This window comes from Manduca sexta, chromosome 8 (assembly GCF_014839805.1).
Source record: "Manduca sexta isolate Smith_Timp_Sample1 chromosome 8, JHU_Msex_v1.0, whole genome shotgun sequence".
In the NCBI taxonomy this organism is placed as follows: domain Eukaryota; kingdom Metazoa; phylum Arthropoda; class Insecta; order Lepidoptera; family Sphingidae; genus Manduca; species Manduca sexta.
Genome location: NC_051122.1, coordinates 2,649,525 through 2,675,107, shown reverse-complemented (window position 1 = coordinate 2,675,107; position 25,583 = coordinate 2,649,525). Strand labels below are relative to the sequence as shown.

At 39.6% G+C, this 25,583-nt stretch overlaps 2 protein-coding genes across 5 annotated transcripts in view; both read right to left on the bottom strand.

Annotated features, from left to right (window-relative positions):
• Positions 1-15,607: 15,607 nt before the first annotated feature.
• On the bottom strand, positions 15,608-17,067 carry LOC115451370 (phosphate carrier protein, mitochondrial). Its single transcript, XM_030179660.2, has one exon. It carries the CDS (start codon positions 16,778-16,780, stop codon positions 15,830-15,832), a length of 951 nt encoding a protein of 316 aa, XP_030035520.1. The 5' UTR covers positions 16,781-17,067; the 3' UTR covers positions 15,608-15,829.
• Positions 17,068-19,842: 2,775 nt separating this feature from the next.
• LOC115451372 (fibrillin-2) overlaps positions 19,843-25,583 on the bottom strand; it is a 46,568-nt gene continuing 40,827 nt past the window's right edge. For all 4 annotated transcript variants that reach the window (XM_030179661.2, XM_037436583.1, XM_037436584.1 and 1 more), the window contains 12 exons: positions 25,384-25,481; positions 24,972-25,211; positions 24,095-24,314; positions 23,700-23,873; positions 23,332-23,440; positions 22,974-23,204; positions 22,526-22,818; positions 22,138-22,344; positions 21,743-21,897; positions 21,303-21,539; positions 21,054-21,144; positions 19,843-20,972 (listed from right to left, as the gene is read on the bottom strand). In XM_030179661.2, the coding sequence (XP_030035521.2) occupies positions 20,608-20,972; positions 21,054-21,144; positions 21,303-21,539; positions 21,743-21,897; positions 22,138-22,344; positions 22,526-22,818; positions 22,974-23,204; positions 23,332-23,440; positions 23,700-23,873; positions 24,095-24,314; positions 24,972-25,211; positions 25,384-25,481 (2,420 nt within the window). In that variant the 3' untranslated portion in view covers positions 19,843-20,607. The remainder of the gene's footprint in view (positions 20,973-21,053; positions 21,145-21,302; positions 21,540-21,742; positions 21,898-22,137; positions 22,345-22,525; positions 22,819-22,973; positions 23,205-23,331; positions 23,441-23,699; positions 23,874-24,094; positions 24,315-24,971; positions 25,212-25,383; positions 25,482-25,583) is intronic.

The following is a 25,583-nucleotide window of genomic DNA, read 5'->3' as shown; positions in this document are numbered from 1 at the left end:
TAATGGTAGATCTCTCGTATGGGAGCTTCGTAGGGTACTACAGTCAGTATTGTTGTTCTTCAATGAGGGAAATCGTAACAGGAGAGCAATTAATTTTACGATTTAAGCATGGTGTCAGTGAGTGACGCAGACCTATTTCTTTAGTTCTATGTGTTGTAGGAATCTCTCCAATTAAACTTCAGGTTCAAATTTTTTTTTATTGCTTTGAATGACGAGACAAGCTTACCGTTCGTCTAATAGTAAGCGATACGACCGCTCACAAACAGTAAAAACACTATCCAACACCTTTTATTACAAAGTATTGTTTGGTATTCCACTGCGCTTGCCATTCTCAGACATGTTAAGTCTTATTATGTCCAGTAGTTACACTGGCTACAATGTCCTTCAAACCGGAACATGACAGTGACTATACACTGCTGCTTGGTGGCAAAAATAGACATTGCGATAGTACCTACCCACGTTGACTCTCATATATACTAACCAATAACTACAAACATCAAAGTATATATTAGGTACAGTTTTATTTTTAATACATAACTTGTCCGCATTCCTACACCGAATGAATCAATCTGCCGAGCGCACTCAATCTACCCTTCTTTCTTCTTACTACCCTTCATCTTGTGTTTTTTTTTTTTTGTATAAAGTTGCCACACTCAAAACATAAATACTTACATTATTATTGTTGATTTATAAAATAGCTGATATCAAGAGAATAGTAGACGAGTCGAAGTAGCTGTATTTAGTTTCCAAAAAAAAACGCATTGATCGTTTCTACTAAGAGTACAATGTGTGCTGACCCTGAAGTATCAATTTATATTAGCGCGTGCGATTCCAAATTCAAAAAATAAATAATATACGTTTCGAGCAAACAGCTCCAAAACTGTTTGCCCATTCATTTATTTTTGTACGTTTGTAAATGTACTTTAAATAAAATCCTTACGTAGAATTGTTGGATAGTTTGTTTTTTTGTCCGCATGTGGAGGGTACATAGTATTCCTTTTGTTTTAATAAATGATACGAACAGGCCTCTGATGATAGCTTTATTGCCCTTGGATAACATTTTAAGCATCTTATTCTCACCGTGAAACATAAAACTGAGTGTCATATTGGTCAATAAATTCATCAGTTCCTCTGGCTACTATGAACTATTACTACCAATACAGAATCGTGCTACCAAGCCATCGATTAGAAGCTGAAATACACATTAACGTAGCCATGTAACGTCGTCCAAAGAATACATATAATAGAACGAGCATAATTAAAATAAAATCGTAACTTCAGTGTGTACAATCAAAAGGCCAATACAGTGTAACTACTGAACATAAGACTTAAAATATCATGTCTTAAGTTGGCGGACACAGTGGAATACCAAACAATACTTTTGTAATTCTAGGTGTTGAATGATGTTTCTAGTATTTACGGTCATATCGCCTACCATCAGGCAAACGGCAAGCTCGTCTCGTCATACAAGCAATAAAAAAATAATAATAAAAATGAAAAAACATTGAATTTAACAAAAGGTGTATATTACCAGATGCATCAGCCAATTGCAACCAAAAATGAATGCGACAGGAGTCGCCGCGAACCAATCCGAGTATCACATCGTAATTTAGTTGGAAAACTGTTGAAAATTTGATTCGTATCAAACAAGGCGCAAGTTCGGCCGTTCGTTAACATTTTACATTCGCGATAACTTTTTGATTTATTCTCATTCATTTGTGTCATTTGAATTTTTGATTCGTGCAAGTTTCATTGTCATTAATGAACGGATTTTCATCTGTCAATCGTAATATAGTTTTTAACGAAATATCTGGTTGTGACATACAATTTACAAATTGATTAAAATGAACACATTTAGAGAAATGTTAAATCAAAAAAAGAAATTAGGTACACGTCTATAAACTGATTTATGTCTTTGGATAAAATTTAGATTCTATATAAGCTATCATGACTATCATTATTTTCGATTATTCACTACAGTAATTATCATTTCCGGGAAAAATCATGTATTCGACAAACCCGGATAAAAATTCAACTTATCAATCAACGAAGGGATTTTATGTTTATAAATGGCCCCAAGGAAAAAATCCCTAATATTAAAAACACATATTATTGTGGCACAAGCAAACCCGTACATACCAATAAAACTCAAGAAGCTGAACTGTTAATTTTAATAGAATTATCAATCGCGCCCAACTCTCCTCTAACTTCTTGATCATTGAAACTTGTAATCCGATGGAGAAATTATCGTCGCACAGAGAAGATATCTTTTTTAATATTTTAAAATCCCGATACCGTAAATTAACTTGATAGAAATGCAAAGATTGACCTCTATACACAAGGCACTGTTTTATTATACAAGCAGAAGATGGATAAAAGTATAAAATAAATTTTTGCTGTATCACTAAGCTACCTTATTGCGGACACCGACATATTTTGATCCATTCAAAGGTAACATGGATATAAACATTACTAGTGTGAATGCACTGTTATGTTCTGGTTTAAAGCAAATTGTAGCCAGCGTAAATACTAGGCATTACAAGGCGTATGTCGCGGGGTGATGAGCGTAATGGAATGCCAAGTAATTCTTAAATAAAATTTCTCTATAGAATGGCTGCTGGTTATGGGCGGTCGCATCGCTAGGTAAGCTGACGATTGTCCCTTCATTCAATTACAATAAAAAATAATTAATTATAATGTTGTGTGGAAAACAAAAATTAAAGTAAATTCAGACACACTTCCCTTCACTCTTCTACAAACAGTTAGTGTTCTGCAGGGCACGTTATAAATCACAAAAATATGTTTTTATCCTTACATCCAAACACAAAGCCGTGCGAACTTTTCGACGGGAATATTTCGATCGATCATTGACTGTTATTTAATTAACATCGAGTAATTACGCGCTGTGATAATCGATGGACGCCGCAAACTCTATGTAAATATCAGAATATTTTACTTATAAGTAACATTAGACGCGTGTTAGTGGAAGGGAACCTGATATACTCTGTACACGAATGGTAACAACTATATTTATATGAGTACCTATTTTTTTTATAGTTGCACAGCAACGTTTCCTCACTGCACCTGTTCATAAGTGAAGTGAGGTCCAATATAATGTCGACTGACGAGAGGTGATTACCCCTAGGCAGTCGACATAATTATACCAGGCTGTTGGAACCGGATATACACAGGCTGATCCCGGAAGGGAACCACCTAACGTGAACCACTATGGCGGGTTTTAACACCTTGTGTACAGTGGTCGCTATTCGACTGGATATAAAATATATCCTACCACCTTATATTAAGAATATCTTACTCGACTATATATTATGTTGTAAAACTTGTAACTTGATGTGACTCTCGTCCTGCCATCACTCAGGGTGGTATGGGTGGCAACCAGCATTATATTGATCGACCAACAACAGCATCGCTGTCACCTCGCATCAGTAATGCGAAATATAAACCCAATCCAACCTCACGATGTTTTCCTTCGCCATTAAAGCAAGCGATAATTCACAAAGAATACACACATAACTTTAGAAAAGTTAGAGGTGTGAGCCCTTGGGATTTGAACTTGCAAACATTCGTCTCGACAGACCGTTTCATACCCAACTAGGCCATCGTCGCAATCGCACGCTTTGTACTTCCTGAAAATAAGACGGTTTCAAAAACTTGAACTCAGGAGCTATATTGTAAGTGACTAAGGCTGCGTTAGATACTCGTATGTACTTGCATGTCAACCACTAAGCTATCGGAACGTGCAGCGCGGCGCAATCAGTTAAAAGCATACGGACTCGATGACGGCTTAAGGGTGACCGAACGCTTTCAATAATATTGACAGTATCGATGGACTGTTGAATGTTTGATGGTTAAACGTTGTGTCTGGCAGTTGAGGTGACGACAAAAACCTTTTTATAGTAAAATAAATTCTAAAGATTTACTAAAACTAAGCGAACCTATTTTTTGTACGTATCTTAATAATGAACAATTAGTGAGACTTACGTGAGATTAATCCATGAAAAAGAAATGAAGCAAAACGTAATTAGTTCACAGAATTGCTTAACGTAATATGGACTTGGGTAGTTGATTTATTCAAACGTTTTAATTCTATTACAAAATTCTTGCTTTGGCCATTGCAAATATTTACACAAATTCTTTGCTCTAATTGTTTGATAAAGCTTGACCGTGTGAGTTCAACCTAACCAAAACCACACGTTAAAGACCGCTTTAAGGGTCCAGTATAACCTGCATTTGTACAGATTGCAAGGTACACGGACTTCCGGTCTGCCGTCTGAAAGGAAATTAAAACTTCTCAAAAAACCACTCTTCGAAATAAGAACTCGACGTAAGAAACCGACGGAACTATTATTAAATCCTTTTACTGCAACGGAATTAAATAGAATACGAAATTTATTTTATATTTTTGCTCACGGTCCGTCTGCGTGATAGTCTTGGAATTAAAGTAATACAGCGCACTTTTTGGTAGTAATAACCTTTATGTTAATCAAGGAATTGAGCTATATTTGTGCTAAATTTCATCTCAACAACTGAGCATCCAATAATCTTCGCAAACCACCACAGTTATGCGCAAAATACAAATTAGGTTAGGTTAAAAGGGCTTATAAGAAAGCCTTAAAAATATAAGCAACTCCCGGCCACATTGACATGTTACTATTTGGTCTAAATATGGAAAGCTGATAGCGGGCACTTGGTACAATATAATCAAACGTTGGGAGCGAATCAATAGGTCAGCGGAGACGAGGGGCGAATATAACGGACCCTTGTCATGCGCCCATATTACATATGATATGGCTGGTAGCACCACGCTGGAAGTTTACAGTAAGGCAAGCGTTAATAGGTCACACATTGGCTTTTATAATGTAACTTTTTTGTAGGCTTAGTTTTCTTCTGGCCTTGTAGTTATCCAATGTGGGCTGTAAACACTTTTTCAAGCACGTGGTAGTAAAGACTCACAGACTTATTCAACCTAACATCACTAAATCCAATCCTGACAACTCAAACAGAAAAAATAATAATAATCAGTATTGTCATAAATCACTGATTGCAATCAGACAGACGCTAAAAACTCTTTCATTTACAGCACCGCTTTTGGGACTATACCACTATCTAAAGATCAGGCGATCGGCGTTCTATGCTACAAAAAAATCTCAAACACATGTGCTACACTGAACATTTTGTATACACCGCAAGGTCCAAGTTTGAGCCGATATTTTATTTCCTACACCTTACGCGGTTCCCCAAGGACTCTAAAGGGTTTAATGCTCGCCCAGAAATGTGTACGTACTCGACAAAAATGCGCCATACCCTATATTTCAACATGTTTAGTGCCTCTAGAATTGTAAAGGAATAATATCAGCCTTGTTTTTTTATCGAAGAAAACTAAAGATACAGGTCGGTTACCTTTTTTTATTCGGACACTGCAAAATGACCCCACTGTAACTGATGGTAAGTGGAGTGGTGTCCAGCAGAACGTCGACTGTCGAGAGATGATTATAATAATATAATAATAATATCAGCCCTGTATTATATACTTGCCCACTGCTGAGCACGGGCCTCCTCTACTACTGAGAGGGATTAGGCCTTAGTCCACCACGCTGGCCTAGTGCGGATTGATAGACTTCACACACCTTCGAAATTCCTATACAGAACTTCTCAAATGTGCAGGTTTCCTCACGATGTTTTCCCTCACCGTTAAAGCGAACGATAAATTCACAAAGAATACACACATGATTTTAGAAAAACCAGAGGTGTGTGCCCTTGGGATTTGAACCTGCAGACATTCGTCTTGGCAGACGAGACATAATTACACCTGGCCAAATGACACAATTATGCAGGCCTGTTGAAACCGGATACACAGGCCGATCCTGGAACGCGAGACACTTACGTGGATCACTATGGTTCTAACACCTTGTGTACGATAGTCGCTATCCGAGCGGATATAAAATATATCGTATTACCAGCAAACCACAGCCTGATGGTGAATAAAACTGACCATGAATACCTACAGCCAAAGAAAGTGGATGAGTAGCGATTTTAAGATGGCATGAGACAATTCCCAATGTAGAGAATGATGATTTTATTCGGCAATCCACAAATTGTATGAAACAGTAAGGCCGTCCTTTTTTAGGTACATTAATGTTACAGACAAAAATGTCTACATAGTCCTACCTTTTATGATATGTCATTGGATAAGGACCTCTATCTACCTTATTTTAAGAATTAAGAAGATTGACATATTTAACTCTTTAAATTGTCGTCAGTCAGCTATTGAGTTCCATAAAAGAATATTACCCTTTCAACACTGCAGCCAAGATAGTGCGGTTGAAGCTAAAAAGACAAGGGAAATACGTCATGTGAAATTGCGTTGCACATTGTGTGGAATTTGAAAGAGTTTAGAGCGTGTCGCGTCGAATATTGGTGCAGCGTAGCGACTCACTGAGTTTGTATGAAGGATGACTGTATTCCTTATAAAGACAATATTTCACGAACTACCGAAATAAGAGATATAAGGAAACCTGCATATCTGACAGTTTTATATAATAAGTATTTCATATGAATGCGACTGGCAAAACAAAAGGCACCTTGGCCTCTAACTTGGCAGTCCAGTCAGGGTAAGCCATCGCTGTTTATGAATAGTATCTATAATAATATGTTTTATACCTCTCTATCCACCCTTGTTGAAGATGCAGTGTATTTAATATTGCGCTTCTCTTAACTTTAAGTAATACGAGCAGAAGATATTAGTAACACATTATTTCAATCTTTTGACAACCGTTGGAGCGAACAATTCACTCATTGTTTCTTTCCATTCACCATCTGAGCGAATGAACGAACGATTCCATTCAGCGCCTCTCCAAAGACAACTCCATTGTCAACGGCTATGAAAAACTGGTGATTGAAAATGTCGTTTCTCGATAAATCCGCGTGAATTGTCGTTTAGTTTCCGGTTATTTTATGAAAATCTTTTAGCACGATAAAAGACAAAAGAACGCTTTAATTTTTTGTACAAATCATAAACTTTAAAATAATAGTCTGAGTAATATGTCACATTAGTACTAATTTATGAATACAACCAAATTTTATTTTATTAATGTGGTATTAGATCTGAAAAACTAATATTTCTACATTCCCAGAAATTATTTCGACGTAGGCGGCAATACCACATTACCAGAGGACTTGTTTTCACTGAAGAGGATTCCGATTCGAATCGTTTCATCGAATCTTTAATCTCACATGTACATTTTTAATCATTGATGTTATAACGTGATCAAAACCTATAACCTTTGATCTATAAGCCGGTAGAGAAGCTCACCAGTTTCAAGAACGCAAATAGACCAAAGAGACATAGTACATCTCTATTTAGGATATATAAACCGAGAGATAAATCGCGTTGAATTTTATCTGTCAGTATATAAAGCGAGGGTACGTCAGCAGGCAGGCCGGGGACTGAGGCTCGGGTCTTTACGACTGCACGAACCGAGCCGGATCGAAACATTTACTGAATTTTACTTGCAACCTTAAGAACAGCGATTTAAACTTGATTTTTAATTAACTAAGAATTGAAATATTTCTCAATGTAATCCTTATTGTAATCCGGAAAGTTATAAAGACTGAAAATGCATGAAACTAATTTGTCTTCTAATTTAAAATGACTATCAAAACTATACATCTAAATTATTATTTTGAAAAGCAGGCTATTTGATACTCTAGGTATACGTGTGTAATAGCATTTTATCCGTATTCGATCTACAAGTATGAAAGAAAGAGGTCGAGAATTTTTTATCTTTACCGTACCGACCAAAAATTAAATATGATTATTGTTCCATATTCCATTTTGTTTTAATAGTTTTATTTCAAGCCAAGCTTTTAGACTTTTATAGAAGAACCGCCACTGCTGACAAACTAACTTCGCATCATAATAACCTCAAAACAATGGTTTTAAGTCAATTTAACTAAAACAGCACCACTTGATTCAAATTGGCCATTAGTACAACAGAAAAAAGAACGTAAATAGTTGTTCAACTTGCAACAATATTATCCACTTAAATAACCGTCCTGACTTCTGACTTATCACATACCGGTTACTCATCCATTGTAATTGGTGTAAAAAAATAAGGCAAGGTCATTCTGGCCACAAAACACTAATACGTGTTTTGGTATTCTATAGGTATACTGTAAAGTGACATAAGTTACTGTAAATTAAAATCCTTAACAGGATATTATAATGTGTAACCCGGCTGTGGAACTTCCGGGGGAGGGGGGGGGTAATTATGTATCTAATAGCGGAACCTCGCCGCCCACCCCTTTTCACCCCATGTGAACCAAATTAACTTAGTTACTAAGAGAATCACTGTAAATATTACACATGGAATAATTAGGGGGGAAAAACCTTCAAAGGACCACTGTGAAGGCACCACGGACATACGGATGTCATTGGTCGACTTATTTTACTATACTAAATATACTATCAGGCTTATTAATGTCATTTTGCTTTGTAAGACAAAAAATATTAATTAATTTGATGATTCCGCGTGCCGCTTCTTTCGCGGCCCCAAGGGTCTCAGTCTCGACAAAGCTACTCAAGAATTTGATTGACGTGAAAAACTGAAGCCAGGACGTACGTCAGCGCGTTTTTCCAGTTTTCATTTACATTTTCCTTCGAAAATAAAATCATTTGTAAAATAATTGGTAATTAGATAAGACATATTGTTTTTATTTTCCTTTCTCAATTGACTTGATGTTTTTAAATTTTCATTATTATACAAAATATTGGAACATCAATCTCGATGAGTGATTAGAGAACACACAAGTAATAGAATTTTAATTAACGCGCTCTAAAAATATAAAAATAATATCATAATCGAGTTAATGATAGCATTAAGTTATCTTTATCTAAAATCATATTTCCTGAAAAATAGTAAAAGTATATTTTTGGAAATATGTTTTATATAAAGTAACTATTACATATAATATTCGTGTAGTAATCACGTTAAAAGGCCGTGGATAGTGCAGTTCTCAGATAATCTGTGTGTGTAATTTGTAAGTATGTACGACTATTTCGGACCGGTCAATAATTTTCTATTTAATTATTGTTCGCATTCCGTGAAAGCGGCGATAGCCTAGTTGGGTATGGAACGGACTGCCAAGACGAATGTCCGCAGGTTCAAATCCCTAGGGTACACACCTCTGACTTTTCTAAAATCATGTGTGTATTCTTTGTGAATTTATCGTTCGCTTTAACGGTGAAGGAAAACATCGTGAGGAAACCTGCACATCTGAGAAGTTCTCTATAGGAATTTCGAAGGTGTGTGAAGTCTACCAATCCGCACTAGGCCAGCGTGGTGGACTGAGGCCTAATCCCTTTCAGTAGTAGAGGAGGCCCGTGCTCAGCAATGAGCAAGTATATAATACAGGGCTGATATTATTATTTATTATATATTCCGTGAAATAATCTATTAGTAGTGACGTTACATAGACTTTTTTAAAAAGTCCTCTGATGAATTTAGGAAGTCCATAATGGTCATTAATAGGAATATATAAAGCATATTTTTGTTAAATCTTTTATGGAATTAGGCATCCAAAAATAATATTTTAAACATTACTGAATGAGTTAATTTTAAATAGTAAACTACATACCAATGCAGACGCTAACTATGCTTTGGCCGCTTAGTGCGTGATTTAATATGGATTTATATTCATTTTTTAAATAGTGCACAATTCATTTTAAAAGCGGCTTCCTTAAAGCAAATATTTCATAAATCCACGGTATTTCATATATCCAATGGTAAGCAAACTTAAGCCTAATAACATAATGAAAAAATGATAAAATTCTTTAACTAACCTCCGCACAGCAGCACAATCGAGAATTCAGCGGGTGTTTAATTCAACGGCACGAAACAGCCGCCCCAGAAACTTCCCACCGGTGTCTTAGAAAATTCCATCTCAAATAAAGTCATTACCCACGCCCGAAATCCTTGGGAAAACTGTGAATAATGACCGGGAATTATGCTGTGTTTTATGCTTTTGCCGACAGCACAGTATAATTAGAGCACAGAAGTTACAATACGTAACATTTTTCAACAGACTGATTATTTTTTTAAACGAAAGTCTTTGTAATTTGTATATATTTTCTATGAAAAAAATAGACATAATGTTTAACTTATTTACCCATTACAAAACGTCGGACGAATGAAAAACCAGCTTGGTCTAGTCGTAGCTAGCTTCAATAGACAAACGAAGAGAGAGTTTGACTCTCAGAGTCGCTGTATTAAATTTGCTTAGGATTGCCGATTAAGAAAAACACACATGAATTGTTCTGGTTGGTAATTAATGCGTGATATTAAGTTTGATCCTTATCTCACGATAGAATACGAATAAGTTCGCTAAATCTCGGCTGCAATAGATGCGTCTCTGCCTACCCCTATAAAGACGACATAATGTTAAATCTTATATTAGAAAATGAGTTTTGTCCTTTATCTATCGATGGACAAGTTTGTGCTATAGACAAATGTCTTCATATAGCGACTTGAATAAAATCTCTCTCCAAAATGTTGCCAGTAGGTAAGTGAACCTTCTGTAGGCTAAGCAGCTTGCACCGTAGTACAGCAAGGGCGGGTAAATTTTAACGAATCACTGAAAAGATTGGAGCCTTTGCCGGAAAGAATCGGTGTGTGAAATTAGATTGTTTTCCTTGGCTCCGTTTCTTATCACTTTATTATAACAAAGGAGCGGCGCAGCAATGGATATTAACCTAAGATCTTATAGATTGAACTGCTTGTTTGGATTTTTTTTTCGCTATTTTCGTTAGAAATAGACCAGTAATGTACGCACCAAATTAAAAATAGTAGCTATGAAATTAATGAACGTATTTTCTAGAAAGTTTTAGATTTAATACGTCATAAGTCGTAATTGGTAATAAATTGAAGTTCGTCAGCATCCAAGCCACTGGTTAACATGCTAACATTCCTGAAAGATTATAACTAGTAAGATAATTTACCATGTTTAGTAAAGTGGTGGCTTCATGTGGAAATTCGACGGATTTAAATTTTAATATTAAAACTTACAGGTACATACGTACAACTTGTTAGGTTATTTATTTTTTTTCTTACCTACAAAACAATATTACCAAAATGAAAGATTGTGAAATGTCTGTACCTTTATCTGAAGTAAACGCAGTGACAACTGAACGGATTTGGATAAAATTTGGTATATTGGTAGACCATGTCCTGAATTAACACAAAGGCAACATCGAATCCCAGTTATTTCCCATTGGAAATTACGTATTTTTTATATGATTTTTAATATATACTTAGCACTCGTAGCGTCGTACAGTGTTTTAGGGTCTTTCTTGGAGAAAAAGGCTTTTTACACGGACGAAGCCTCAAGCAATGCCAAGTCGTAAATAATATTCAGATGTTTCCAAAAGAATTTAATATATTTATTAGCACACCTTATAGAAAGCTACTCTACAGACTATTTTTATTTTAATTAGTAACGTCTTTTCCGGGAATACATTTCAATACGAGTGGAAAAGTAAGTAAAAGCTTGTGACTAAGTAAAATAAACGCAAATGTTAATAATTTTAACGTAACATTTGGAATGTCGCGAACTTATCCGACGAGGCATCTCAATAAACTAAAAGCGACTCAAACCTGAATGTCATTAACAAATTAGATTTTTATCAAACATACTTTAACGTTAATATTTAGTTTATTAATTTTGTTACTTTGATGTCGAAGTGCTAGTGATGCGAAACGCTTGGGAATTCAATTACGGTAAATATTCGAATGGTTTTTATTCCGATCTGACTAATGGGTCAATGTTTATTAGTAATACATTAATTATGAAATTTTATCAATATGTTTCATATATGTACTATCGTAACTATTTTATTGTCTTTATATTATATGCATACCAGCCCTGTATTACATAAATACTGCCCACTGCACAGGCTGCCTCTGTTACTGAGAAGGTTCAGCCCATAATCCACCACGCTTCCCTACAAAGGTTTGGCAGACGTCACAACCCCTCGAAAATCTTATGGAGAATTCCCGGGTATGTATGTTTTCTCACGATATTACGCCTATATTGTTAAAATATAATTGAACGTAACGTGAAGACAAGATACTATCTAAACAACACATAAAACTGACGATATAATATTTTTCTCAATGACCCAGAATTCCACGAAAAAGCAATTTTTCATGTAATCGATTAGTTGTGTGGCACATTACTATAAGTAACAAATTACGTCGCACATTTAATATGTTACGACCGCTTTGCCGTTTATTCCTACCATTTCTTGAAGCCCTCCCCATCCCTCACCAATTTGTTTCAATGATTGAAGCTAATTGAGTGCCTTTATATGTTTGTGGATAATAATTTATGTAACATGTTTTCAAATAGAGGTTAAATAAATCAACAAACTTCTTCTTATTATTGTTCATTTAATTGAAGTAAACGAATTGTGTGTGGAAAAATATGTAAACTATCAGAGGTAATTTTTCAATCATCAAATAAAAAATATCCAGGAAATATTCTTTTCAACCAGACATTAAATAGTATAGTTAGTTATTCTTAGAAATCCAACGCTCATAATAATCATCAGGCTGCCTCGGTGGCGTAGTAGTACTGCATGCGCGGTACGGTTGCGCTTTGAGGTCCTGGGTTCGAGTCCTGGGTCGGGCAAAGTGTTTTTGGATATTTCTGCTCAGTATCAGCCCAGAGTCAGAAATTGATGCCCGATATGGCGATAGGCTCGCCCCCTATCACATAGTGGGACGGAACATACTTGGCAAAAAGTGGGTGCCCTGGTACCCCTTTGGGGATAAATCCGTGATTTGTGTGTGTGTATAATAGTCATCAGACTTTCAACATTTTAGCTGTGACATAAAAAAACATTCGTATGCATTAAAGCCGTTTCCAGACAACTAAGTCGACGGCAAGTTCACAAACTCACTACACTCTAGTCTTAATTCAGTTCCAGTGTATCCGCCGACCGCAGGGCCGTCGCGGCGATTTGTCGATAAACTACCGCGAAACTGTACCACCGAGGGGAAGAAAAGAGGGGAGAAGCGTTTAAAATGCCAACTTTTCCAATTATACACCCTGTTGTAGTTTATTGAATTTGAATCGGCGAGCGCTATTTGATTCCTAAGTTGGAATCGGCCAACTTGGCCGGAGTTACTTGATTGTGGAGGCTGGATGTTGAGGACAACTCTTAGTAATGGCGCGAGTTGTAGAAAGAAGATATCTGGGATAATGACGAACTTCTTCCGTTGTATACTTCAGCAGCTACTTTAAATATTTAAATGTTGATTGTAACTTTTATTATCTTTTTAACAGAGAATTATCGATCAGGTTCCAAATCTACTAAACGTAAGAAAAAAATACGATAGTTAAATTCAGTAACCTATCTCTCCTGGAACAGAGTACAACGTAGTTATAAGTAGCATAAAAAATGTCAGAGAATGAACCAATTTAACATCACACCTGAATCCAGCTATACCTTCGAAACAAACAGGAAAATTGAATCGCGCACACTCGCTAACCAACTTGCGCAGGTGAAACAGTCCAAGTAAATTTCCTTAACTTATTCGACATTTCTTTCACTTCTCGACGAACCATTAAAGATTCCCACATCGACGCCAATTCTACTGATGTGCCTTTAGATACAAAATTACAACTCAATATCAGAAGCGACTGTATCCAGAGCGGAGCCGCAGTAAAAATTCGATTTGATAACTTTTGCGAAACGCGACCAACTTCGGCCAAGTTGCTAACTCGTTGAGTGTCGTGGTTGGAATACATTTATCTGACTCTTCATCCTCAATATCAATCTTATTGTGTTGTGATAGAGATGCTTTTGGTACGTCATGTATGTTACAAGTTACAGATTTATTAGAAACCATGTTATGAACATCTGTGTAAATATTTAGCTAAAGATTTCGAGCGTTTAAATTGGCGCGGTTTCGAATCATATATCCGACACACATTGCCAGAATTATACATGAATCTGTTTCTGAGTAAACTGTCATTTGATTTAAGTTTACCAATATCTGGATTTATTTGAATAATTAGCAAGATATAGCCCCTTACTAATAAATGTTATCAGAATCAAAATCAGGGGTTAGTTTCATCTTAGAAAATATGTGACAAAATAGAACATTATTACCTCTAGTAAATATGTACCTATACATATATGAAGTTTGGCAAGGAAGATATTTTCCATGCCTCCAAAAACTCCTTGGAAAATTTCAACCCTAATAACTAACCTTTTAATGCTTAAAAGCGAAACTAATACATCATTCCAAAAATCCCCACAAGAATATTCCAATTTGAGGATCCGTATGCAATAAAACGAATAGGGCGACGACAGCGGATACTTGTAAAATTGTGTTAAATGGGCGGAAGGTGATCTAGTCTCCTGTAGAATGATGCCGCGGCTGTACGGCGACCATGTTACTGGCACCCAATCAAAAATGTAATAACAGCAAGCTGCAGTGGCGAGCGATGAATTTGCTAAGAGGGAACCCGACACAACATAATATAAGTACTAATATGCATACATGCGGTTTGCAAATCGGTCTAACGATAATTAGATTTTACACAAAATACGAAATGGAAGCTGGGTGGAATCGGGTTATGTACCCTTCGCCACTGGCAAGCTGCTCCTTATAAGTGATCGGGACTCATAAGTTATACTAGAAGAATCGAAGAATTATGGAGAGTTGCAACTAATAGGTACATCTAGATTTCGTCGTGTAATGTAACGACCGAGTCCGTATCGTGCATTGCCGATACATTTGTCTTCTGTATAATGACTCCATAAGAGTAACCCTTAACAAATCCTTCTTGTACATCCAGCATCAAAAAAAATAAACACACAAGCCTTAAAACATCTACGACCATAAAACAATCATCATTTCATGATCATAAGAAGTTTTCTATCAGATGAGTTCTATGTCGATTGTAATAGCATCAATAACTAATATCCTTGGCACATTCATAAAGTCTGGTGTCCACAGCGGCTCGGTCCGGCCAGGCCGCGCTGAGTGCCTCACGATGTTCGAATAAATCCCGATATTATTGTTATTGCCTCTGATGGCGCCCGTGCCCGCCCCGGTGCCCGCGCCTCTACGACCAACCACGACATTAAGCCCCTTATATTTCCCGCAGTTTACGTAAATTTGTACAATATATTTGAAGCATGTTGTATTATTTTTAATGTTTTATTTATGATTGAAATCTACGCCTACGGAATGATGTGATAAGGTCATGGAGAAACCTTACATGCTTATATAAATATCGAACAACTGCTTGCAGACGATTTAACATTGATGAGCGCTGGCTGATTGTATTTTTAAAACAACAATATTTTGAAACCAGCAATATTTAAACCAACATGTCGGTCGAGTAATAGTAAAAATACAACCGCCGTTAGACTTGAGTAATAGCGCCAGAATTTTAATTTTCTGTCCAGTAATTAAGTTAGAGTTTAAATGTCATTCACCCTTTTATTTCACCCCTTTATCCTTATTCTTACTTCTGTTAAATTATTAAAAAAAAATCACCTGCACATTATTCAAATAACAATTATTTTTTACACTAAAATACAACAGAATTGTACAGGTGGTGTAAGTCGTAGGTACATTGCGACATAAAAAAGCGATAGTCCCGACACGGACGGGTATATCATTTCCAGAATAAAGTTGAAATAAATAAAAACTGATAAATGAAAAATACTTGATAATTCCAAACCGCACAAAAGACTTACAAATGTGACCATAATTAATATACACATGAAACGTTATTTTTTGGCAGCGAGTTTCTTTCTGAGTGACTCGGGCATGGGCGCGGGCGGCGGGCGCGGCATGCCCGTGTACACCTTGAACGCATCGTACACGAACCACTGCAGGCCCGTCAGCGTGCCGATCATCACTATGCGCGCCACCAGCCCGCGCCAGATGCCCATTGGCCCCACCTCCGCTATGATGCCCCCGATGGACGCGCCCGGGTCCTTGTTCAGCTTCGACACTATCGTGTCGGAGGGGTGTGACACGATCGCGCACATCACGCCGGCGATGTACCCCGCCGTGAACGTCACGATCAGCTGCTCTGTCTTCGTGCACTGCTCCCGCGGCTTTGGAACCACATTCTCGTACAAATACTCCAAAGTTTTCTCAAAAGACGAAAATTTCATCATGGTATACGGCACTTGCCGACCCCACAGAGGCGCTAGGCCCCTGAAGAACACTCCGAAGCCCTCGGTAGACAGCATGTGCGGCATTGCTTTTAGCATTTGGGACGTGTAGCCAGGCGTCGTCTGCATCCTCACTTTGGTGGCTTCGAAAGGTGACAGGAACATGTCGGCTATGAACTCGGCCGACGCTGACGCAGCTAAATACAAATACGTTCTGTACAAGTAAGCACTCTCCTCGTCGACCATTTTGGCAAACTTATATTTGAAGTACTCGTATCCGGCGAATTTCACGGAGCCTTGTAGGGAGTAGCCTATCAGGGTGGGCGCCCAGCCCTTAACGAGGTTCTTTATGCCACCCTCCGCGTACGAGATGCCGAAGCCCTTGAATATGGACTTGTACTTGCCAGGGTCGACTTGCAAGCGGCACTTAACCAGGTCGAGCGGCGTGACGAAGGTGTGCGTGGAGCCGCACGCGCACGCACCGCCCGCTGCGCACAGCATAAAAAACTTGTCGCTGTACATCGCGCACGAGAATTCCTCTTTCGGTTTCTTAGACATTTTGTTGACTTAACTGTTCCAGTCACCGCTGAGATGTGATCAGATGGTCAACACCGCTACTAGATACTCAGGGATTTAGTGCGGGTCTCAGGGTAATTACATAAAAATATAACTTATCGGTCGTTGATGCTTTTCCGTGACATGTTGACGTGACAGAGGATTTATTTTTCACGCGACACGCGCCGCTGTAAGGAGTTTCGTGACCCATTTAAACTGAGCCAGAATGAATTTCTGTTGGAGCCATCCGCCCTCAATCGTGGGATTACCTCGTGTCAATATTTACAATAATAATATTTGTTGACGCTTCTGTTTTCGATAAGTGGAACACTTTCTGGATAAAATATTGTTTTCATTACGCTTACTTTACGTTTCATAAAAGTAAATAATGTTTTATTTTATTTAGTGTTATGAAATGTTATTTATGCCTACCCATGCGAAGTCTTTAATTAATAATTTCAATTTTATTTCAATCCCAACCCACCTTTCTAAATAGTTAATTGATATTATTGGCAAGTCACGGAAATGGAACAATCTGAACAAAGAATGGCCGCAATATAGAATGTTTTTTTATTGACCTGCAGATATCTGTGGAGATTGATTAAGTTCAATCGCACTCGCACTTTTTCTCTATATAATATTGTTTTGGAGTACCAATTAAAATTATTTCTTATTTATTTCCATAAAAATGAGTACAATTTAAGATCTTCGATCCGATTCCCGGGTAGAGTAAAATATCAAATTTTAGTTCAGTATTGCGCGGAGTCTAGAATTGTCGACGGTAATTAATGGAAAGTCGATCGTTTCTTACTCAGAACAATGACAAGCAGTTTCTTATTATACAATACCTGGCATATGGCCGATGTCCATAAACAATCATGTCAAAAAAAATCTGATTGATCCATTTTCACGATGAGTCAAAAAAGTGACCAGCATTGTTTATGAAAATCGGAGGTTGGCTGGCAATTAGCACTCCTCACACTTACCAGTGAAAGGGCTAGCTCATTTTCAATTCATCAGGGATGAAGATTTTATTAAAATTTTACTCTCATTTAAATAAATTTCATGTATATATACTATAATAGATAACGAATGTATTAAAATAGTATAATTTATTGCCAAAATTGTGGTTTTAAACTGACAGTTAAATTATCGCGCGAATACGGATCTACATGCCCTGTGATATATTTATTTGTTATTGGCTATTTTTTTATACGGATACATCAAAGTATACCGACTGCACCTGATGGTAAGTGGAGCGGTCCAATAGCTGGTTCACTGACGAGAGATAATTACCCGTTGACAGTCGACACAACTAGGGATTGCAATCCGGTACAAACTTAAATCCGGCCGGATTCAGCCGGAATCACGAGAATTACGCCGGATCCGGCCGGATCCGGATTGGTATTTTGGGTGTGCAACATAACGCATATTTCTAACTTCATGGCATAATCTAAGGAATAATATACAGGGAAAAAATAGAAACGATTTTGTGCGAAAATCAACTCTTATTTATTTATAATTATTATCAGTCAGTTATTATATAATAATTAGTCTCAAAGATTACAAACAACAGTGAATTATTTATGGTTTAAATTAAGTTAAACCCGTTCATAAAAACTAAATTAAATCAAAATCATATTCTTCAATAATCCAAATAAAAATTTTCAAAATCAACAGCTTATGGATACTATACCCATGCATTCATTACATCACAGATCACTTTTCTTGTTAGAAAAACGCTCTTAGAAAACAAATTGTATTAATAGTATCATCCTTTAGCCTACTTCTCAAGGAACTGCAAATATAACCAGCGGCCGAAAAAGCCCTTTCAGCTTCAACACTGGTTGGTTTCACTAAAGTCAAAAAGTCATATATTAGAGACAAGTATTTCCCTCTATCTCCTTCAGTTTCATAAGCGCTCATTTCTTTCTCAAGTTTTTTAGTACTTTCGCACGGTTTTGATAAGAGAAATTACGTTTTTCTTAATATATCGGAACCGGCCACCGGATCCGGTGATATTGTTGGATCCGGTAGACAACGAAAACGTACCGGATCCGCCAGATTACCGGATCCGCCGGACCGGATTGCAATCCCTAGACACAACTATACCGGGCTGTTGGAATCGGATATACACAGGCTGATCCCGGAACGCGACACACTTACGTGGGCAACTATGGTAACTTTTAAATATATTCGCCATTAGCGTTTATAGATTCATAAGTTTGAACTGAGATATATTTTTAAATGAAAAGGTTATTTAAATAAAAACAAAACAAATTCATATTAAACATTTATTTCTTTCTTCGTCGCTTACAACTAGTGTTAAAATATATCAACTAAATACAACTAACATAATAAATTTCATGTATACACATATTTACAAAAACTTTATTGCATTATTTCTTGTACTAGAAAATTATAAAAAAGAATATTAAGGCCAGCTGTACACAGATATAAAGCAGTGTGTATGCTCAACAAATCTCAGTTTCGTAACATGGACTAGAGATGTCCAACAATATCGATACCTACTCCATTTACATTAATTAATCTCTTTCTTGATTTTACTTGCGTGAACCGCTTAACAGATCACGCAGGATTTTTTAACATAATTAAATCGACAAATTGAAAAGTATCTCTAAAATATTCATCTTAAAGTACGTTTACAGCTGTCACCAAAAACGTTATGTGTGAGTAAACAAACTTATTTGAAGAAAAAAAAATAAATAAATCGATAATCTACTCACTGGCCCTTGGTTTGGTAAAGTGATGTACTACTAGTGTTACATTGTTATCGATAAATTACACGTATCGACTAATATTGCCATATCCTTACGTCATTCTCTCACATTCTAATACTGCCGTCGAATTCGCTCTCATTTGAACCCGATTTAAGTGCGGCAAATATTTTGTGGCGACGGCCAAGCTAGATGTATAGGAAAGTTTTAAACGTATCTGCCCGTACCCATCAGAGTAAAGGGGATACACATATGTATGTATAGTAAGGACATATAACATATATATGTTTTTAAATCGTATAAAATCATATGCTTAATATCATTATCTTTTCCGTAACGTATCTTTAAAAACGATTTTGAAGATAAAGAGATTCTAGCAAATCATATTTCATGTAAAAAGATTCGTTGTATTCGTTTTGTCGATTACACTAAATTGGCACTTATTTTTTGGCACAACAATTCGCTAACACTGGACAAATCATACATAAAAATCGTCGACACATAATATTTCGTCACACAAAAAGAACCAGTCTATCGATGTATTTTTAGATGGGACTATCGATATCAAGTCCCATCCCAATTATCCAATATTTATGAAAGTATATAAAAGTTATATAATTAAAAATGTTTTTTTTATCTGTTTTTATATCCCATTTGTTTTCAAAATTCAAATCGATACATTTGAAATAGAAAAGTACTCAAAATGGCAGTGCAGTAATGGTTCTTTAGTGGCAGTGATCCTCGAATTTAAATATTTTACGCATCACCAATTACTCTAGTGAAACAATAGTACAATAAATGGTAACTTTATGGCACTGAAATGTACACAGAAGTAATATTAAATTCCATTACACAATTTTGAAAGAATGTACGGTTTTGAATCAGTCGATAATATTATATAAAATAATTTAACAAACCTTTGAATTTTAAGGAGGTCGAAATTTTTTAATGTCTATTGAAATGCATTATTTGAACAAAAATACCTCTTGTATAGATTTTCCAAAGTTTTCGAGAGCGAAGTAAATACCTGAACTTGTCACTAGAATAATTGGCGACATAATACCGATATGTACAAGCGCGCCGCGCCGCCGCTCAGCGCGCGGCGTCCGGGGCCACCGACACCGACACGTACAGCCGCAGCGGCGCCGGCACCTCCGCCGCGCGCCGGCCTCGGCGGCGCCCCGGCTCCGGCGCCGGCACGAACCGCGCCTCGATCTCCAGCTGCCGGCTCAGCACGGCGTCGGGCTTCAGGTGCTTGCGCAGGCGCAGCGCCCACGCGCCGTCGCGCTTCGACAGCGAGAACAGCCGGTCGTCGTCGCCGTACGCCACGCGGTAGTGCGCACGCGCGCCGCCCGCGGCCGGCAGCAGCCGCACCAGCGCCGCGCGGCCCCACGTCTGACGCGGCCGCGCCTTCACTACGATCAGCTCCGCCTCCGGCTCCAGCAGCGACCGACGACCTGCACCACGATACGGAATCATAATATAACAATTATTATTAGAATAGTTACGTTAAAACACGAACACCCAACGATACTCACGTCGGCTGCGCCTCTTTCGTTTCCTCATGACAGTAGTTCCGTTCGCGTATATGATCGCCTCATCAGGAGCTCTGCGCCGGCGTCCGTTCACCTACAAACAACCATTTGCATTAAATGTTACGTTATAATTGGATCTAAATTTGAAAATACTACAAACCGTTATTTTGTAAAACACTAAAACTCATTGACTTATTTAAACGTGATATATAAGATCACGTCCATATAAATATAGTCGGGTACTGGTGTCACCTTGCACGAGAAGCAGCCCTCGTTGGAGATGAGCTCATTGTCGCCGCCGATCTTGTACTGGTCCCGGAGCGGGAAGACGGGCGCGTCGCCGATGTCGTCGGGCGAGAGCGCGGCGTCGAGCGCCGTGAGGCAGTGGCCCGCCACCGCGCGGTAGCCGGCCGGGCAGCCGCACTGGAACGACGCGCCCAGCGGCGTGCACCCGTACAGGCACGACGCCGTCGCACACCCGCCGGCCAGCTGCCACACAAATACAGTTCACTTTAAACTGTTATCATCCTAGCAAACTCGTTACTTCCTCATCATTTCGTCACTCATCTTACGGATTTTTTTAATAATTAAATGATAAATATTTGGTCCTTCCATCCAGATTTGAACCGTTCCAGTTTAGTATAAATTATGATGAATTAGCTAGACTATAATGTTGTGTATTGGTGCCTGACCTGCAGACAGACGGCGTGCGCGGCGTCCCAGCCGTAGCCGGCGGGACAGCCGCAGCGGTAGTTGTCGGCGACGGCGAAGCACGGCGCGCCGCCGCACGGACTCGCCGCGCACGGGTCCTGCGGCACGCACAGCCCGCTCGCGCCGCGGATAGAACCTGCACGCGATTAATATACTTCAAACACACTGTGTTATTCAAAAAAACATTACGCAATCAGAGCATAATCAATATATGTTTGCAAATAATTGCGGTAAAAATAATTTATTAACACTAATCCTATACAACCATAATCAAAATCTTGTAGACAAATAATAAACTTTCCATGTCTTAAGCAATTCACCAACATCATCCAATATTGTTTATTCCTGTTACCCTAATGAATGATAAGATACTGACCAGGTGGACAGTCGCAGCGGTACCCGCCGGCGTAGTTCCTGCAGGGCGACTGGCAGCGTCCGTCGGCGCACTCGTCGCGGTCGAGGCAGCGCGTGCCCTCCAGGTCGAGGCGGAACCCGCGCGGGCACACGCAGCGGTACGAGCCCAGCAGGTTCACGCACTTGCCCGGCGTCGGGCACAGACCCTCCTCGAGGCATTCGTTGATATCTGGACGTTGTAAGGTTATTATTTAAAAAAATATGAATAAATAATATTAAACCAATAACCGATATGCAATAGGCTCGCCCACTATCATATCATGAGATGGAAAACATTTGGTGAAAGGTCGGCAAGACGTGTGTCCTTTTTTGTTAAGTAAACGAAGAATAAATATAAAGCGCTTACGTACCAACACAAGCATCGCCGCGTTTCTCATATCCTTCGTGGCAGGAGCACTCGAAGGATCCCTCGGTGTTGGAGCAGGTCTGCTGGCAGGTGTGTGTCTCGCGCTCGCACTCGTCCACGTCGCGGCAATTGGCGCCGTCCTCGTCGAGCTCGTAGCCGGCGCGGCACAGGCACTCGTACGAGCCCTCCGTGTTGCGGCACAGCTGCTCGCACGGCGGCGCGCGGGCGCTGCACTCGTCCACGTCCGCGCAAATCTCGCCCGCCGGCTTGTACCCACGGCCGCATACGCAACGGAAACTGCCCAACCGAAACCATATATGTCATTCACGATTTATAAATGGAGAGGCAAATATTTAACTAGGACATGGAATGTCTAGATATAAGTGAATAACGCCCAGTAGTGTTCAGTAAGGGTATAAAATTGTAATGACGAGTGTTTGGTGTGTGGTTACCTGCCGATGGTGTTGACGCAGCGTCCGGGCGCGCAGAGCGTGGGCAGCGCGGCGCACTCGTCGACGTCGCCGAACACGTCGAGCGCGCCGCCGATGCCGCCGCCGCCGGTGATGCCGCCGCCGGTGAGGCCGGCGCCGCTGCACAGCTCGCGCCGCTCCGCCGAGCCCGGCGCCGGGCACAGCTCGCACTCCGGACCCCACGCCGCGCCCAGCGTGCAGCAACACTGCGCCCTGCAACACGCATGATACATAAGAGCTTCTGTGCCAGTAAATAATTAGATATTAATTGCTTATTCTTGAAATTCAGGTGGTGTGAAGTCTCCCATGATAGAGCTCCGCATCGTCTCAAGAAACTTACTTAGTAACATGCGCTGGCGGTACCGGTGTGGACGCGATGGTTCGGGGCCATGGTTCCGGTACACAGCGGCCGGCGACAAGAGATCTGTGGCACATGCCCGTGCGGTGGTCTGCGGAACATCTCATTACATCAAAACATAGAAAACTCTACTTGATCACTAAAGGGATAAGGACGAATAAATGAGCAAAAAAGATTTATCGATACATGAATAAAATAATTTCTTTGGTGAAACTGTCATGGATACCTTTCAGATTCAGTCCAGCTCAGCGTACTTCTTTTAACTCAAGTACTTGCTTCGAAATGATAATTGCAAGATATTGAAACTAATTCGACATAACAGCTAATGTCCAGACTCAAGTAGTGCATACCCAGACACTCGGTGCCGTCGTCGCTGGGCTCGTAGCCGGAGTCGCAGTCGCAGAGGAAGCCGCCGTCTTGGTTGATGCAGACGCCGGGCGCGCAGCGGTCGGGCCGCTCGGCGCACTCGTCGATGTCCTCGCACGCGTTGGGCGCGTCGTGCGGCGCCGACGTGCGGCGGTAGCCTGCGGAAACATTTCACTCATGTAGCGATAGATGGCGTTGTACTCAAATTTATATAAGGATGGCTGTACAATCTTCGCTATAATATTTATAGTACCAAACTATACTTAGGTAATTAATGCAAACCAAGATATGGTACACCATTTAAATTTGTTAGAAACTTAACAGTTCTCGAATGTGAGTTATCTAACTTGCGCTTGCAACAACCCAAGTAAAATCTGACCTTCAGGACACTTGCAGATGTAGGAGCCCACGACGTTCTCGCAGGCGTGCGGACAGGGTTTGTTCTCGGCGGCGCACTCGTCGATGTCGCGGCAGTGCACGCCGTCGGCCGCCACCGCGTACCCGTAGGGGCACGTGCAGCGGAACGAGCCCACCGTGTTGTGGCAGCGGAACGTGCACGTCGCGCGACCCTCCGCGCACTCGTCCACGTCCACGCACGTCTGAACACAGGCTCGAATTAACGCACGGTCACACACAAATTATGCTGTATAAATGTATTACGTATTACTAAGTTCATAGAAATGGCGATAGCCTAATTGGGTGTGGAACGGGCTGACGAGACGAATGTCCGCAGGTTCAAAACCCAAGGACACACACCTTTGACTTTTCTAAAAAATTTGGTGTGTATTCTTTGTTAATTATCGCTTGCTTTGACGGTGAAGCGAAACATCGTGAGGAAACCTGCATACCCGAGAAGTTCTATATAAAAAAATTAGGGTGTATGAAGTCTACTAATCCACACTAGGGCAGCGTGGTGGGCTAAGGCTTAATCCCTCTCAGTAGTAGAGGAGACCTGTGCCCAGCAGTGGGACAGTATACAATAGTGATACAGGGCTGATGATGATAGAAACGTAAATTGGACCAACTCAAAAGTGAGTTATTTGATGAGTGGTTATCATTGCTCATGAGCACACACACTAACTAGTTTAGAGTTTATTGTTTAAATTTAAGGAAAACAATTGTGGTATGAAAGGGGAAAGGGATAAGAGGAGAAAGTAAATTATCATTTAACATTTCTATGCTATGTTCGTCCTAGCCTGATCAGGTTTAACAAACAAGTAAGCAGTTGAAGTTGTATAAGGTAGGTGGGCGGCTACCTGGTCGGGTCCCTGCGTGAAGCCGTAGTTGCAGCGGCACTCGTAGCCGCCGGGCGTGTTGGTGCAGGTGCCGTTGCCGCAGACGCGCGGGTCGGCGGCGCACTCGTCGGCGTCCGCGCACGCCAGGCGCGACGCGTCCAGCGCGTAGCCCGCGGGGCACTCGCAGCGGAACGAGCCGTCCGTGTTCACGCAGCGCCCGCCCACGCACACGTCCGGGCGCACCTTGCACTCGTCCACGTCCTGACCGACCAAACATATAAACATCTTTCATTTCGTGCTTTATAACTAAATTATCATAACAAGCAAATATTTATTATACCTCTAAATATCAAAAAGCGAACACAGTAATAATTATAACAGGCTTAAATATTTAATAAAAATAAAGTGATAATTGTAGAAGTTACTTATTTACCTGTGTAGTGTTAAGTCTTCCCATTTCCAGACATATTCTTAGGAACTCCTGTGAATCCGGTGTAGGGCAGCGCTCGCAGTATCTACCCCATGCGGCACCTGATTCGTAACAATATACAAGCTGTATTTAACCCTTTAATCGTTAAAAGTAAAGAACTATATTCTTATAAAGAAATCACATAAAACAAATGCATTTTTTCT